Here is a 17,790-nt window from a genome sequence, read left to right on the forward strand (position 1 = left end):
TGATCCACAGTGACTGTACTCAAGTCACTGGCTGTTACATGTTCTTATTATTGTTATTATAATTATTGGGATATATGTAATATATAAAGATTTCAGAATAAATAGACTCACAGGATATGAGCAGTTAAGGGAAGAACTCTGATAAAAAAAACAACAGCACTCGCTCTGTGTTCTTAATTCAAAGGAAGTTGTCTCGGTTTTAAATTACGACAGCTAAAAAAGGGAAGTTGGACTGTTGAAATTCATGAATATCATTATTTTCTCTTTAAAACCACCAACCAAAGGATCTATTTGTCACTCTCTTGTTGATGTGGGCTTCTTTGGTAAGACAACACTCATGGTTTTATTCTCATCTAACACTCTGAGTCGTACGCATTTGCAGCCTTGTGAGCGGTGGTCTCTTAACACACAGGAACTTGTGGTTGTACAGAGCATGTTGAACGCTTTGTAAAATCCACTGTTGTGTTTGTGAATCCAGGTGATGAGTGTCATGGCAGTCCGGTCTGTGAGAACGGTGACAGCCAACATGTTACTGAGTGTCTTCTTTCTCTCAGGTGAGCTTTTGGTTCAGTCACTTGTATTCCTCTTGAATCATTTACTATTTGACACATATCATTTTACCCTAAATTCATGTGAATGTTACAATCTGTATTCTCTGCGTCAGCTCTTTTGTCACTGAGACGAGACTGACTTAGTTATTTGGAGATATAGACGGGTTTGGTCACCACTGGGGTCGGCCTCGTGGGGGATAGTTGTTGTAAAACCAAGAAAATGAATCAATACAAAAACTGTTCAAGGAAAAAAAAGATCACAATGCAAAATATTACTGCTGGAGTATATTTCTCTTCATGTTTTTGTTGTTGTTTATTTACACATGTTACTCACCACTGTTGATCATTAGTCTGTTTCACAGGTGCTTTGGCTGATTGTGATAGGGATCCAGCTCTATTCATTACTGCACCTCAAGAGATGGAAGCACTGACTGGATCTTGTTTGCAAATCCCATGTAACTTCAGTGATAAACTAGAGGAATTCAACAGCACAAGAACAACCTTCGGAGTGTGGATTAAAAATGACAATCACTTTGGCCAAAAGCCAAATAATGTGATTTTCAACAGTAGCAGGAAGGATAACATCTATCCAATGAATCTAACTGGAGACCTGAGTCAGAAAAACTGCACCACTTTATTTTCCAGTTTAATCACATCATACACAGACACGTACTACTTCAGGATTGAGAACCGACCATTTCGGTCAACAGCTTCTTGTGATCCTCTTCAAATAACAGTTCGAGGTAAGAGAGTTTTGGTTTTTATCAGTCAGTCTATGATGTTATTGTTTAGAATAAAAAGTGATATCAGTTGAAGCTAACCTTCAATGTGAAGGTAAATATCTGCTACAGAGACCAACCAGAGAATGAAATGTTTACACTTCATGGATATTAATGGGATTTTTTTTTTGTGCTCTACTATTAATAGTCCCATGATGAAGCTGCCTGTTCATGCAGACCTTTGCATTTAACGCTTGAAAAAGTGGAAGTCTCATGAGTTCAGTTTTTTTTAGAAAATCTACATTACTTAGTGTAAGTTTACATTTCATGTTACCCCTACAGAGGGTCACAAGATAAATCTGAGGGGTCGTGAGGTGATTAATGAGAGAGGAAAGGAGAAAAAAAGTGATTTCTGTTAACAACTCAGAAACATCAGAAAAATGACAAGAAGCCCCGAACAAACACGTTCTTTTATTTTTATTAAGGAACAATCCAAAAGCTGTTAGTGGAGTAAAAGTACAATATTCTGCTCTCAAATGTAGAAGAGTACTGCTAGCATGGCAGTAGACTCCTGGTCTTGTTGCTGTGTTCTTCAGTGTACAATCTGTATTTGATTTGAAACCACAGATTCTCCTCCAAGCCCCAGGATTGAGATCTCAGGTGATCTGAAGGAGAAGGAGTCTGTCTCTATAAGCTGCTCAGCTTTCACTCCCTGTCCACACTCTCCTCCTAAACTCACCTGGAACCTCCAACAAGACCCTCACATCATGACAGAGGAAAACACAGATCGAACCTTCACAACTAAAATCCAGAAGATCATCACTCTGTCAGACGAACATGATGGATTCATCATCACCTGTTCTGCCAGATATCCTGTGAATGAAGGAAAAGATGTCAAGACATCAGAGGAGACAACGACTCTCAGTGTTTCATGTAAGTGTTTGTTATTGGATCCTGTCAGCACATGATGATTCTTCTCTCTTAAGGATCTCATTCAGGCTCTGATGCTGCTCTCTTTCCTCACATCTCTGTCACATTCTCCTCAGACGCTCCCAAGGACACCTCGGCGTCCATCAGTCCACCAGGTTCGGTGTCAGCAGGTAGCTGGGTGAACCTGACCTGCTCCAGCAGAGCCAATCCTCCCGTCAGCCGCTTCACCTGGTTCAAGATCAGCAAAGATGGACCCGTCAATGTATCTGAAGGAGACTTTTACAGCTTTAATGTCACTGATGGAGGAGTTTATTACTGTGTGGCCACCAATGAGCTTGGTAATCAAACATCATCAGAGATCCTTCTGACTATTAAAGGTAAACACGGAACTGTATCACATCCTGTGAATTAGGAGCAGTTATTGTTGGCTAACATCACGTCTGCAAACATTATTGACGCAGCATTGTTTTACATATACGTTTGCAAAATACAGTATGAAGTCAAGCTGAGCAGGAGAGAAACACTCTCAGTGTTTCATGTGAGTCTTTGTTTTATAAAGATTGAAGCAGATGGCAAGACAGCTGACTTTTCTCATCAGTATGTGCCAAGTCTTCCTGACCCTCAGTGGTCATCAGTCCCACTGATCTAGTGTCAGTTGGCAGCTTGGTGAACCTGACCTGCTCCTGCAGGGGAAACCCTCCCATTGACACCTTTGTGTGGTTCATGATCGATGATGGCAGACTGACACTGATCAAAGTTGATGAACAGATTTATGGCTTTAAAGTGAGCAGCAGTGATGGAGGCAGATTGTATTATTGTGGATGCAGAAATGAGCTGGACTTTCAGCTATCGACTGGACGTCAGTTGGTATTTGAAGGTAGCTGCAGGAATTATGATTTGAGATGTTTTGGAGTCATAACATTCCAGAAGGTGACCATGCTGTTGTGTTGCAGGCGATCAACGGGTTGGTGCTCAAGTCATAGTGAAGATCCTGGGAATCGTAATGCTCGTCAGCACATTGGTCATCTTTGAGTGGTGAGATAAACTTTTCTACGATACGATCGTCTGCAGATACACACCAGCTGGTCTCATTTTAAATGTGGTTGGAATGTATGAGACAGATCACTGTCATTACAAAATAACCCCAAAAAACACTTTCTACTCTCTAAGCCCATGTCTATAATACATTATGAATACATTTGTAATGCATTAATGCATAATACACCATCAATATTCATGATGATGATAACAATAATCATACACATTATAAAGCATTTTACAATGATGTATAAGGTCAAGTACAAGACTTCATACCTGCTAGTCACTCACTGACATTTACAAGGATCATAGTGTATTATAACTCCCATTGTTGTAATACATCATAATCTTTTAATGATGCATTATAATGTGATTATAAGTTACTCTAAGTGGGCACTGTTTGCTTAAAGAAAGGTGAAGAAATATGTCATTAATTCTACTAAATAACAACACACAATGTTCACTGAAATCAAAACAATAACCACAGAGTAACGTATAACCACATTATAATGTATTATAACAGTGAGTACAATGCTTTCTAAAACAATGATAATGTATTACAGCTATGGGAATTATAATGCACTACTATCCTTGCAAATGTCAGCGAGTGACCAGCAATTATAAATGATTATGATACTGGACCTTATATGTCATCATCAAATGCATAATGATGCCGTGATGAAAGAAAATGCATTACAAAGTATGTTTATGAAGCATTATAGACTTATAAAGTGTGACCAACAAATTCATTCATTCTTCTTTTTCATCCAGCTGGTTTAGATCAAGACGCTCCACCAAACCACAGGAGGTAAGATATGAGATGAGGAGAGCTATTTCATTATTATTTCTTTATAAAGTGGTTCCATTCACTCATACGTAAAAACAGAACATCAGAAATGAATACCGACAAAAATTAAATCTACATAAAGAACGTTTGAAACAACACAAAGTCAAAACAGCTTTAAACCTGCATTCATTTATTAAGGGGCAGTCCAACAAGCTGTAAACACAACATTGACATGTTATCACCTTATAAAGATGATATGGCGAACATTATCGCGTGTGTGTGTGCGTGTGTGTGTGTGTGTGTGTGTGTGCGTGTGTGTGTGTGTGTGTGTGTGTGTGTGTGTGTGTGTGTGTGTGTGTGTGAGGTTTAACATGTTCTTTGAGGGCCTGATTTAGTTGGTGGATTGTTCAGTCTGCTGTTCTCTAATGTGAGGCCCTGTGACACTGACACATCTGTAACACAAAAGACATGTTGCATCTGTGTTCATCTTGGCAGTAACTAAAACTCTTTCTGCTGCAGCAAGCAGTAGAAGCGGACTATGTTAACAGCGTGGTTGAGTTACATCCATCATGAGCCAGAAGAGGAAGAAGATGATATGGAACGACAACTGTGTTATATGTTCTGTATTCATTAGTCTTAGTGTGCCACTTACACAATGTGTGTAGATCTTCTCTTAATACTTAAGGGTCTTCCGTTCTTTAAAGAGGAATAGTTAATCATGTTTATATGTGCTTTCTCTGCACTGTGTGTCTTTGTTAAAATCATCTCAACATAAAAGTAAAAACATCCTCTTTAATATTTAATCTCATGTTAAACTGATTCCTGGCACCAGATTTTATTATTTGTTCTTAAGATACAAAACACATGCCTGGACCATGTACATCATTTGTATTGCTTAGCTGGTGTTTCCATTGGATGCATGTAAAGTGTGTTAAATAAAATAAAAAATGATGCGTTTCATTCAGCAGAAAGTGTTGTCACTTATGTTATCATTTAGCATGTACACACAGACTCATGATTGCTATGTAACTGTGGAGGTAACGGCTGATATAATGTGCAGAAGTCAGCATTACGGTTTCTGTGCGTGTAAAATACATGAAGTTCATACTTTCACCTGTTCAAATATGTCATTATTATCATTATGTTATATGAGTTACGTGAAATATATACATGAATGCTTGTATCTTTATGATGTCGTAATATCTGACTTCATATGGTTCAAATATTTCTGATGCTCAACACGACAACTGAGAATAAGTTGTATTTATAACTGACTAATTAACTCGTTGTCTCATACTGTGGAAAGCCCACGTTCCCCTACAGAGAATATGGTTTAATATGTGGGGTGTTCATACAGTGCAAACAGTCTATGTACTGAAATGACAAATCAAGACTTATTGTTATATATATATATAAATCCACGTGATTAGGAGTCCAGTTAATAGTGCATTATTAATGATCCTCAGGAGGACATCACATTCACTGCAGCACAACTAAAATTCAATGTACATGATATTCATCGAGGCAGATACTTGTTTGTGAAGTTTCCCACACGTTTAGTTGGTGTTGACACTCTGAATGTGATGAGAAACCTTTGTTTTAGCTGTGTGGCTTATCAACCAGACTAATAAGGAGAAGTGGTGGAGGGTAAGGCATGTGCAAAGCCCTCAATAAATTCTGAGAACTTTCAAGTACACAGGGGAAGTTGGTTCGTCAGATTCTGCAGGATTCTCACTTGTGATAAATCATTTTGTACAATAAAATGTATTCATTGAGAAATGGGATTTTCATTTCAAAGTATATGTTGTGTGTACTAAGGATGGGAACATGTAGGATTTTATAGGATATTGCATTAAAAGAACAATAAGTACAGGAATTATCATGTACAAAAGAGCAGACTCACACAATGTTGCTATTTCTTTTGTATTCATCCTTAAAGGGGACCTTATGATTTATTATTATTGTCAGACGAACATGATGGATTCATCATCACCTGAATATGTACATATGTATTAAGCTACACTGGAAACCAGCAAGACATGAACCCAAAACACACGACTCAGATGAAAAGTGCAGGTGCATGTAAATGTTTTAAGATGACAAAAACACAAAAGTTCACAGGAGACTGTCCAATGAAGTGAGACAATGGTGCAAAAACACCATGTAGAGTCAAAGTCAGAATCCAGAGAATAAAAACCTTTTTCAATAACAGAAAGATCCTAATAATCTAATTTCAACTTGAACAATATTCAATAAATGCATCCACTATAAATAAAGTTATTTCTGCATGTAATAATCAAGGAGGGAGAGAGTATTTCTCTACGCATGCAAGCTCTTAACAATTTAAATAATCAGTTCCATCTCATAATATGCATTGTCGTGACTCTAAATGTGTCATTTCTTCATTTAGAATACTTTCATTTAATCATTGGCTGGTAAATTAATGGACGTTGTGGTATTTTCAGATTACAGCAGTGGTTGTAGTACAAATGTGCACACAAGTGTGTGAATTATAGCTTTATTTGCCATTTGCAGGAACACCAGCAGTGATGTTTTGACCCACCTTCCATTAACTCCTCCTTCCTTTCACAGTCCATCTTGGTTCATAGACCTGTGACTTCTGCATTGACCTGGTCAGACAGCAAGGCTGCACTGAGGAAAAACACTCACTCCAATGTAAGTTGATGTCTGCTACAATCAATCATTTTAGGATCAAATGGCAAATGGTAGAAAACAGTCTTTCTATATCTTTTAATATTTCTATTTCTTCTAGTTATGATATATTTAATTCTGATTATTCATAAAGAAATTGTCTGATTACTTGTAGCATCAATGCAGAAGCATCCAGAGGACTGACTAGCGTTTTACTTGTTGAACTTCTGTTTTCATATTTAAAGGCACAGAGAACAAAACTGTGTGTCAGGACTCACGGGTGGATAAAATATCAATGAGTTGTAAAGAGTAGCTGCTCATCTGAGCCTTTTCCGTATTATTCATGCCATTGAGTGCCTTATATTGTTCTGACTGCTTGGCGAGTCCTTTTCCTCTGCTTCTCATGGATTCCAGTATTTTCCCCTCTATGTTCCTTTATGAAGGAAAACAACAACAGATACAGTTTCTGCAATAATCTGTGTGAAACTGGCTCCTTGATGGGACATTTTCATGTTTTTCTTTTTAAATATGAAACAGAATAATCCTGACCTTTTGTCTGCTGGTGTTTATCAAATGTACTTTTTAAAGATTTTAATAGATATTTGAGAGAAGAGGAAGCAGAATGTTTAGCTATTGGGGTAAGTCATTACCCCAGTGCTGTTGATAAAAAAAACAACAGCACTCGCTCTGTGGTCTTAATTCAAAGGAAGTTGTCTCGGTTTTAAATTACGACAGCTAAAAAAGGGAAGTTGGATTGTTGGACTGTTGAAATTCATGAATATCATTATTTTCTCTTTAAAACCACCAACCAAAGGATCTATTTGTCACTCTCTTGTTGATGTGGGCTTCTTTGGTAAGACAACACTCATGGTTTTATTCTCATCTAACACTCTGAGTCGTACACATTTGCAGCCTTGTGAGCGGTGGTCTCTTAACACACAGGAACTTGTGGTTGTACAGAGCATGTTGAACGCTTTGTAAAATCCACTGTTGTGTTTGTGAATCCAGGTGATGAGTGTCATGGCAGTCCGGTCTGTGAGAACGGTGACAGCCAACATGTTACTGAGTGTCTTCTTTCTCTCAGGTGAGCTTTTGGTTCAGTCACTTGTATTCCTCTTGAATCATTTACTATTTGACACATATCATTTTACCCTAAATTCATGTGAATGTTACAATCTGTATTCTCTGCGTCAGCTCTTTTGTCACTGAGACGAGACTGACTTAGTTATTTGGAGATATAGACGGGTTTGGTCACCACTGGGGTCGGCCTCGTGGGGGATAGTTGTTGTAAAACCAAGAAAATGAATCAATACAAAAACTGTTCAAGGAACAAAAGATCACAATGCAAAATATTACTGCTGAAGTATATTTCTCTTCATGTTTTTGTTGTTGTTTATTTACACGTTACTCACCACTGTTAATCATTAGTCTGTTTCACAGGTGCTTTGGCTGATTGTGTTCCGAATCTAAATCTAGTCATTACTACACCTCAAGAGATGGAAGCACTGACTGGATCTTGTTTGCAAATCCCATGTAACTTCAGTCGTAAACCAGAGAAGGACTTCAACAGCGCAAGAACAACCTACGGAATGTGGATTAAAAATGGCCCAAAACCAAATAATGTGATTTTCAACAGTAGCAGGAAGGATAACATCTATCCAATGAATCTAACTGGAGACCTGAGTCAGAAAAACTGCACCACTTTATTTTCCAGTTTAATCACATCATACACAGACACGTACTACTTCAGGATTGAGAACCGACCATTTCTGGCAACAGCTTTTTGTGATCCTCTTCAAATAACAGTTCGAGGTAAGAGAGTTTTGGTTTTTATCAGTCAGTCTATGATGTTATTGTTTAGAATAAAAAGTGATGTCAGTTGAAGCTAACCTTCAATGTGAATGTAAATATCTGCTACAGAGACCAACCAGAGAATGAAATGTTTACACTTCATGGATATTAATGGGATTTTTATTTTGTGCTCTACTATTAATAGTCCCATGATGAAGCTGCCTGTTCATGTAGACCTTTGCATTTAACGCTTGAAAAAGGGGAAGTCTCATAAGTTCAGCTTTTTTTGACAATTTACCATCATTACTGGACAAAATCTACATTAATTAGTGTAAGTTTACATTTCATGTTACCCCTACAGAGGGTCACAAGATAAATCTGAGGGGTCGTGAGGTGATTAATGAGAGAGGAAAGGAGAAAAAAAGTGATTTCTATTAACAACTCAGAAACATCAGAATAATGACAAGAAGCCCCGAACAAACACGTTCTTCTTTTTATAATAAGGAACAATCCAAAAGCTGTTAGTGGAGTAAAAGTACAATATTTTGCTCTCAAATGTAGAAGAGTACTGCTAGCATGGCAGTAGACTCCTGGTCTTGTTGCTGTGTTCTTCAGTGTACAATCTGTATTTGATTTGAAACCACAGATTCTCCTCCAAGCCCCAGGATTGAGATCTCAGGTGATCTGAAGGAGAAGGAGTCTGTCTCTATAAGCTGCTCAGCTTTCACTCCCTGTCCACACTCTCCTCCTAAACTCACCTGGAACCTCCAACAAGACCCTCACATCATGACAGAGGAAAACACAGATCGAACCTTCACAACTAAAATCCAGAAGATCATCACTCTGTCAGACAAACATGATGGATTCATCATCACCTGTTCTGCCAGATATCCTGTGAATGAAGGAAAAGATGTCAAGACATCAGAGGAGACAACGACTCTCAGTGTTTCATGTAAGTGTTTGTTATTGGATCCTGTCAGCACATGATGATTCTTCTCTCTTAAGGATCTCGTTCAGGCTCTGATGCTGCTCTCTGACCTCACATCTCCGTCACATTCTCCTCAGACGCTCCCAAGGACACCTCGGCGTCCATCAGTCCACCAGGTTTGGTGTCAGCAGGTAGCTGGGTGAACCTGACCTGCTCCAGCAGAGCCAATCCTCCCGTCAGCAGCTTCACCTGGTTCAAGATCAGCAAAGATGGACCCGTCACTGTATCTGATCCAGACTTTTACAGCTTTAATGTCACTGATGGAGGAGTTTATTACTGTGTGGCCACCAATGAGATTGGTAATCAAACATCATCAGAGATCCTTCTGACTATTAAAGGTAAACACGGAACTGTATCACATCCTGTGAATTAGGAGCAGTTATTGTTGGCTAACATCACGTCTGCAAACATTATTGACGCAGCATTGTTTTACATATACGTTTGCAAAATACAGTATGAAGTCAAGCTGAGCAGGAGAGAAACACTCTCAGTGTTTCATGTGAGTCTTTGTTTTATAAAGATTGAAAGCAGATGGCAAGACAGCTGACTTTTCTCATCAGTATGTGCCAAGTCTTCCTGACCCTCAGTGGTCATCAGTCCCACTGATCCAGTGTCAGTTGGCAGCTTGGTGAACCTGACCTGCTCCTGCAGAGGAAACCCTCCCATTAACACCTTTGTGTGGTTCATGATCGATGATGGCAGACTGACACTGATCAAAGTTGATGAACAGATTTATGGCTTTAAAGTGAGCAGCAGTGATGGAGGCAGATTGTATTATTGTGGATGCAGAAATGAGCTGGACTTTCAGCTATCGACTGGACGTCAGTTGGTATTTGAAGGTAGCTGCAGGAATTATGATTTGAGATGTTTTGGAGTCATAACATTTCAGAAGGTGACCATGCTGTTGTGTTGCAGGCGATCAACGGGTTGGTGCTCAAGTCATAGTGAAGGTCCTGGGAATCGTAATGCTCGTCAGCACATTGGTCATCTTTGAGTGGTGAGATAAACTTTTCTACGATACGATCGTCTGCAGATACACACCAGCTGGTCTCATTTTAAATGTGGTTGGAATGTATGAGACAGATCACTGTCATTACAAAATAACCCCAAAAAAACACTTTCTACTCTCTAAGCCCATGTCTATAATACATTATGAATACATTTGTAATGCATTAATGCATAATACACCATCAATATTCATAATGATGATGACAATAATTATACACATTATAAAGCATTTTACAATGACGTATAAGGTCAAGTACAACACTTCATACCTGCTAGTCACTCACTGACATTTACAAGGATCATAGTGTATTATAACTCCCATTGTAATAATATATCAGAATCTTTTAATGATGCATTATAATGTGATTATAAGTTACTCTAAGTGGGCACTGTTTGCTTCAAGAAAAGTGAAGAAACATTTAATTAATTCTACTAAATAACAACACAACATGTTCACTGAAATCAAAACAATAACCACAGAGTAACGTATAACCACATTATAATGTATTATAACAGTGAGTGCAATGCTTTCTAAAACAATGATAATGTATTACAGCTATGGGAATTATAATGCACTACTATCCTTGCAAATGTCAGCGAGTGACCAGCAATTATAAATGATTATGATACTGGACCTTATATGTCATCATAAAATGCATAATGATGCCGTGATGAAAGAAAATGCATTACAAAGTATGTTTATGAAGCATTATAGACTTATAAAGTGTTACCAACGAATTCATTCATTCTTCTTTTTCATCCAGCTGGTTTAGATCAAGACGCTCCACCAAACCACAGGAGGTAAGATATGAGATGAGGAGAGCTATTTCATTATTATTTCTTTATAAAGTGGTTCCATTCACTCATACGTAAAAACAGAACATCAGAAATGAATACCGACAAAAATTAAATCTACATAAAGAACGTTTGAAACAACACAAAGTCAAAACAGCTTTAAACCTGCATTCATTTATTAAGGGGCAGTCCAACAAGCTGTAAACACAACATTGACATGTTATCACCTTATAAAGATGATATGGCGAACACTATCGTGTGTGTGTGTGTGTGTGTGTGTGTGTGTGTGTGTGTGTGTGTGTGAGGTTTAACATGTTCTTTGAGGGCCTAATTTAGTTGGTGGATTGTTCAGTCTGCTGTTCTCTAATGTGAGGCCCTGTGACACTGACACATCTGTAACACAAAAGACATGTTGCATCTGTGTTCATCTTGGCAGTAACTAAAACTCTTTCTGCTGCAGCAAGCAGTAGAAGCGGACTATGTTAACAGCGTGGTTGAGTTACATCCATCATGAGCCAGAAGAGGAAGAAGATGATATGGAACGACAACTGTGTTATATGTTCTGTATTCATTAGTCTTAGTGTGCCACTTACACAATGTGTGTAGATCTTCTCTTAATACTTAAGGGTCTTCCGTTCTTTAAAGAGGAATAGTTAATCATGTTTATATGTGCTTTCTCTGCACTGTTGTCTTTGTTAAAATTATCACAACACAAAAGTAAAAACATCCTCTTTCATATTTTATCTCATGTTAAACTGATTCCTGGCACCAGATTTTATTATTTGTTCTTAAGATACAAAACACATGCCTGGACCATGTACATCATTTGTATTGCTTAGCTGGTGTTTCCATTGGATGCATGTAAAGTGTGTTAAATAAAATAAAAAATGATGTGTTTCAATCAGCAGAAAGTGTTGTCACTTATGTTATCATTTAGCATGTACACACAGACTCATGATTGCTATGTAACTGTGGAGGTAACGGCTGATATAATGTGCAGAAGTCAGCATTACGGTTTCTGTGCGTGTAAAATACATGAAGTTCATACTTTCACCTGTTCAAATATGTCATTATTATCATTATGTTATGTGAGTTACGTGAAGTATATACATGAATGCTTGTATCTTTATGATGTCGTAATATCTGACTTCATTTGGTTCAAATATTTCTGATGCTCAACACGACAACTGAGAATAAGTTGTATTTATAACTGACTAATTAACTCGTTGTCTCATACTGTGGAAAGCCCACGTTCCCCTACAGATAATATGGTTTAATATGTGGGGTGTTCATACAGTGCAAACAGTCTATGTACTGAAATGACAAATCAAGACTTATTGTTATATATATATATATATAAATCCACGTGATTAGGAGTCCAGTTAATAGTGCATTATTAATGATCCTCAGGAGGACATCACATTCACTGCAGCACAACTAAAATTCAATGTACATGATATTCATCGAGGCAGATACTTGTTTGTGAAGTTTCTCACACGTTTAGTTGGTGTTGACACTCTGAATGTGATGAGAAACCTTTGTTTCAGCTGTGTGGCTTATCAACCAGACTAATAAGGAGAAGTGGTGGAGGGTAAGGCATGTGCAAAGCCCTCAACAAATTCTGAGAACTTTCAAGTACACAGGGGAAGTTGGTTAGTCGGATTCTGCAGGATTCTCACTTGTGATAAATCATTTTCTACAATAAAATGTATTCATTGAGAAATGAGATTTTCATTTCAAAGTATATGTTGTGTGTACTAAGGATGGGAACATGTAGGATTTTATAGGATATTGCATTAAAAGAACAATAAGTACAGGAATTATCATGTACAAAAGAGCAGACTCACACAATGTTGCTATTTCTTTTGTATTCATCCTTAAAGGGGACCTTATGAGTTATTATTATTGTCAGACGAACATGATGGATTCATCATCACCTGAATATGTACATATGTATTAAGCTACACTGGAAACCAGCAAGACATGGACCCAAAACACACGACTCAGATGAAAAGTGCAGGTGCATGTAAATGTTTTAAGATGACAAAAACACAAAAGTTCACAGGAGACTGTCCAATGAAGTGAGACAATGGTACAAAAACACCATGTAGAGTCAAAGTCAGAATCCAGAGAATAAAAACCTTTTTCAATAACAGAAAGATCCTAATAATCTAATTTCAACATGAACAATATTCAATAAATGCATCCACTATAAATAAAGTTATTTCTGCATGTAATAATCAAGGAGAGAGAGAGTGTTTCTCTACGCATGCAAGCTCTTAACAATTTAAATAATCAGTTCCATCTCATAATATGCATTGTTGTGACTCTAAATGTGTCATTTCTTCATTTAGAATACTTTCATTTAATCATTGGCTGGTAAATTAATGGACGTTGTGGTATTTTCAGATTACAACAGTGGTTGTAGTACAAATGTGCACACAAGTGTGTGAATTATAGCTTTATTTACCATTTGCAAGAACACCAGCAGTGATGTTTTGACCCACCTTCCATTAACTCCTCCTTCCTTTCACAGTCCATCTTGGTTCATAGACCTGTGACTTCTGCATTTACCTGGTCAGACAGCACGGCTGCACTGAGGAAAAACACTCACTCCAATGTAAGTTGATGTCTGCTACAATCAATCATTTTAGGATCAAATGGCAAATGGTAGAAAACAGTCTTTCATATTTCTATTTATTCTAGTTATGATATATTTAATTCTAGTTATTCATAAAGAAATTGTCTGATTACTTGTAGCATCAATGCAGAAGCATCCAGAGGACTGACTAGCGTTTTACTTGTTGAACTTCTGTTTTCATATTTAAAGGCACAGAGAACAAAACTGTGTGTCAGGACTCACGGGTGGATAAAATATCAATGAGTTGTAAAGAGTAGCTGCTCATCTGAGCCTTTTCCGTATTATTCATGCCATTGAGTGCCTTATATTGTTCTGACTGCTTGGCGAGTCCTTTTCCTCTGCTTCTCAAGGATTCCAGTATTTTCCCCTCTATGTTCCTTTATGAAGGAAAACAACAACAGATACAGTTTCTGCAATAATCTGTGTGAAACTGGCTCCTTGATGGGACATTTTCATGTTTTTCTTTTTAAATATAAAACAGAATAATCCTGACCTTTTGTCTGCTGGTGTTTATCAAATGTACTTTTTAAAGATTTTAATAGATATTTGAGAGAAGAGGAAGCAGAATGTTTAGCTATTGGGGTAAATCATTTATTCAATGATGAAATTGTAATAACTCTGATAAAAAATAAAATTGCACTCACTCTGTGTTCTTAATTCAAAGTAAGTTGTCTCGGTTTTAAATTACGACAGCTAAAAAAGGGAAGTTGGATTGTTGGACTGTTGAAATTCATGAATTGCATTATTTTCTCTTTAAAACCACCAACCAAAGGATCTATTTGTCACTCTCTTGTTGATGTGGGCTTCTTTGGTAAGACAACACTCATGGTTTTATTCTCATCTAACACTCTGAGTCGTACACATTTGCAGTCTTGTGAGCGGTGGTCTCTTAACACACAGGAACTTGTGGTTGTACAGAGCATGTTGAACGCTTTGTAAAATCCACTGTTGTGTTTGTGAATCCAGGTGATGAGTGTCATGGCAGTCCGGTCTGTGAGAACGGTGACAGCCAACATGTTACTGAGTGTCTTCTTTCTCTCAGGTGAGCTTTTGGTTCAGTCACTTGTATTCCTCTTGAATCATTTACTATTTGACACATATCATTTTACCCTAAATTCATGTGAATGTTACAATCTGTATTCTCTGCGTCAGCTCTTTTGTCACTGAGACGAGACTGACTTAGTTATTTGGAGATATAGACGGGTTTGGTCACCACTGGGGTCGGCCTCGTGGGGGATAGTTGTTGTAAAACCAAAAACATGAATCAATACAAAAACTGTTCAAGGAAAAAAAGATCACAATGCAAAATATTACTGCTGAAGTATATTTCTCTTCATGTTTTTGTTGTTGTTTATTTACACGTTACTCACCACTGTTGATCATTAGTCTGTTTCACAGGTGCTTTGGCTGCTTGTGTTCCGAATCTAAATCTAGTCATTACTGCACCTCAAGAGATGGAAGCACTGACTGGATCTTGTTTGCAAATCCCATGTAACTTCAGTAGTAAACCAGAGGAGGGATTCAACAGCGCAAGAACAACCTTCGGAATGTGGATTAAAAATGGCCCAAAACCAAATAATGTGATTTTCAACAGTAGCAGGAAGGATAACATCTATCCAATGAATCTAACTGGAGACCTGAGTCAGAAAAACTGCACCACTTTATTTTCCAGTTTAATCACATCATACACAGACACGTACTACTTCAGGATTGAGAACCGACCATTTCTGGCAACAGCTTCTTGTGATCCTCTTCAAATAACAGTTCGAGGTAAGAGAGTTTTGGTTTTTATCAGTCAGTCTATGATGTTATTGTTTAGAATAAAATGTGATATCAGTTGAAGCTAACCTTCAATGTGAATGTAAATATCTGCTACAGAGACCAACCAGAGAATGAAATGTTTACACTTCATGGATCAATATAATATTTTTTGTGCTCTACTATAAATAGTCCCATGATGAAGCTGCCTGTTCATGCAGACCTTTGCATTTAACACTTGAAAAAGGGGAAGTCTCATGAGTTCCCTACAGACCCTACAGAGGGTCACAAGATAAATCTGAGGGGTCGTGAGGTGATTAATGAGAGAGGAAAGGAGAAAAAAAGTGATTTCTGTTAACAACTCAGAAACATCAGAAAAATGACAAGAAGCCCCGAACAAACACGTTCTTCTTTTTATATTAAGGAACAATCCAAAAGCTGTTAGTGGAGTAAAAGTACAATATTTTGCTCTCAAATGTAGAAGAGTACTGCTAGCATGGCAGTAGACTCCTGGTCTTGTTGCTGTGTTCTTCAGTGTACAATCTGTATTTGATTTGAAACCACAGATTCTCCTCCAAGCCCCAGGATTGAGATCTCAGGTGATCTGAAGGAGAAGGAGTCTGTCTCTATAAGCTGCTCAGCTTTCACTCCCTGTCCACACTCTCCTCCTAAACTCACCTGGAACCTCCAACAAGACCCTCACATCATGACAGAGGAAAACACAGATCGAACCTTCACAACTAAAATCCAGAAGATCATCACTCTGTCAGACGAACATGATGGATTCATCATCACCTGTTCTGCCAGATATCCTGTGAATGAAGGAAAAGATGTCAAGACATCAGAGGAGACAACGCCTCTCAGTGTTTCATGTAAGTGTTTGTTATTGGATCCTGTCAGCACACGATGATTCTTCTCTCTTAAGGATCTCGTTCAGGCTCTGATGCTGCTCTCTTTCCTCACATCTCCTTCACATTCTCCTCAGACGCTCCCAAGAACACCTCGGCGTCCATCAGTCCACCAGGTTCGGTGTCAGCAGGTAGCTGGCTGAACCTGACCTGCTCCAGCAGAGCCAATCCTCCCGTCAGCCGCTTCACCTGGTTCAAGATCAGCAAAGATGGACCCGTCAATGTATCTGAAGGAGACTTTTACAGCTTTCATGTCACTGATGGAGGAGTTTATTACTGTGTGGCCACCAATGAGCTTGGTAATCAAACATCAGAGAACCTTCTGACTATTAAAGGTAACTATTAAAAGGACTTCGATAATGTCACATGTTCACATTGTCTTCATTTAGTCACTTCTATTTGTTTTTTTTCCATCTTGTCTTGTGGCGAAGTTAACCTTCTACAATTGGGCTCAGTTCTTGGAGGAATCATTGGGATCATCGTACTCATCTGTCTGGTTGTCTGTGTTTGGTAAGTATCACAAATTAAATCTTCTTCTGGCACTCTGTATATTGAACCCAACCTTTTGTCTTCCAGGCGTTTGAAGTCAACACATCCAACTGCACAACAGAGTCAGGTGAGAACATAAACTCTTTGTAGTTCTGTAATCATTTGGAAGGATCCGGCTGAAGGCTCACAAACACTTCCTTTTTGCTTTATTTATTTATTTGCAGAGTCTGACTGTTGAAGAGACAGCGAGAACAGAAGAAGACGTCCATTATAGCGAGATCAACTTCTCGAGGCGCGGACCTGAACCGTCCTCTGTCTCGGTGCGGGACAGTGGACAGCAGCAGGACACGCTGTATGCACAGGTCAAAGTGTCCGACTCGGCAAACGTTGCACAGACTGCTGACGTCCCAGAGGATCTCTACGCTCAAGTGAAGAGAAAATGAGTGTTGTCTTGTGGTCACATTTGGGTTGGATTCTTAGTATGCTTTTTACTTATACAAGAAGTTTCATCTCTGTTTATGTTGAAAAAGAAACAGGAGAAAGTGCAATCTTCATTGCTCACAGTTAATTAAAGGGGAACTCCTGCAGCTCAGATAGTTTTAGCCAGTCATCGAGATACCATCATCTATATTTTTGAACGGACTTCATATGGGTGGCTGTGTGATCGGAAATGTGTTATCAGATCACTTCAAATAGAGGTCCCCAAGCTCTCAATAGGGAAGTATTCTGAAAGAC

General features: G+C 38.3%; 3 protein-coding genes and 2 long non-coding RNA genes across 5 annotated transcripts; all 5 read left to right on the forward strand.

The window, feature by feature from the left end:
- The first annotated feature begins 526 nt into the window (after nt 1–526).
- On the forward strand, nt 527–2,764 carry LOC142943957 (sialic acid-binding Ig-like lectin 14). The gene is made up of 5 exons (XM_076085525.1): nt 527–554; nt 914–1,294; nt 1,898–2,203; nt 2,317–2,577; nt 2,760–2,764. Exons 1-5 carry the CDS (start codon nt 527–529, stop codon nt 2,762–2,764), a joined length of 981 nt encoding a protein of 326 aa, XP_075941640.1.
- A 383-nt stretch (nt 2,765–3,147) lies between these two features.
- LOC142943946 (uncharacterized) lies at nt 3,148–4,727 on the forward strand. The gene is made up of 3 exons (XR_012952291.1): nt 3,148–3,235; nt 4,010–4,046; nt 4,545–4,727. It is a non-coding gene; the product is annotated as an uncharacterized LOC142943946 (long non-coding RNA).
- Nucleotides 4,728–7,459: 2,732 nt separating this feature from the next.
- LOC142943958 (myelin-associated glycoprotein-like) lies at nt 7,460–9,981 on the forward strand. The gene is made up of 5 exons (XM_076085526.1): nt 7,460–7,761; nt 8,118–8,489; nt 9,115–9,420; nt 9,534–9,794; nt 9,977–9,981. Exons 1-5 carry the CDS (start codon nt 7,689–7,691, stop codon nt 9,979–9,981), a joined length of 1,017 nt encoding a protein of 338 aa, XP_075941641.1. The 5' UTR covers nt 7,460–7,688.
- Nucleotides 9,982–10,369: 388 nt separating this feature from the next.
- Nucleotides 10,370–12,139, forward strand: LOC142943944 (uncharacterized). Its single transcript, XR_012952290.1, has 3 exons — nt 10,370–10,453; nt 11,229–11,265; nt 11,720–12,139. It is a non-coding gene; the product is annotated as an uncharacterized LOC142943944 (long non-coding RNA).
- A 2,626-nt stretch (nt 12,140–14,765) lies between these two features.
- Nucleotides 14,766–17,498, forward strand: LOC142943949 (sialic acid-binding Ig-like lectin 13). Its single transcript, XM_076085517.1, has 7 exons — nt 14,766–14,942; nt 15,299–15,670; nt 16,225–16,530; nt 16,644–16,901; nt 16,998–17,076; nt 17,143–17,182; nt 17,280–17,498. Exons 1-7 carry the CDS (start codon nt 14,870–14,872, stop codon nt 17,496–17,498), a joined length of 1,347 nt encoding a protein of 448 aa, XP_075941632.1. The 5' UTR covers nt 14,766–14,869.
- The last annotated feature ends 292 nt before the right edge of the window (nt 17,499–17,790 follow it).

The sequence above is a fragment of the Anarhichas minor genome, unplaced genomic scaffold (assembly GCF_050575085.1).
Source record: "Anarhichas minor isolate MPS153535 unplaced genomic scaffold, ASM5057508v1 ptg000161l, whole genome shotgun sequence".
Classification (NCBI taxonomy): domain Eukaryota; kingdom Metazoa; phylum Chordata; class Actinopteri; order Perciformes; family Anarhichadidae; genus Anarhichas; species Anarhichas minor.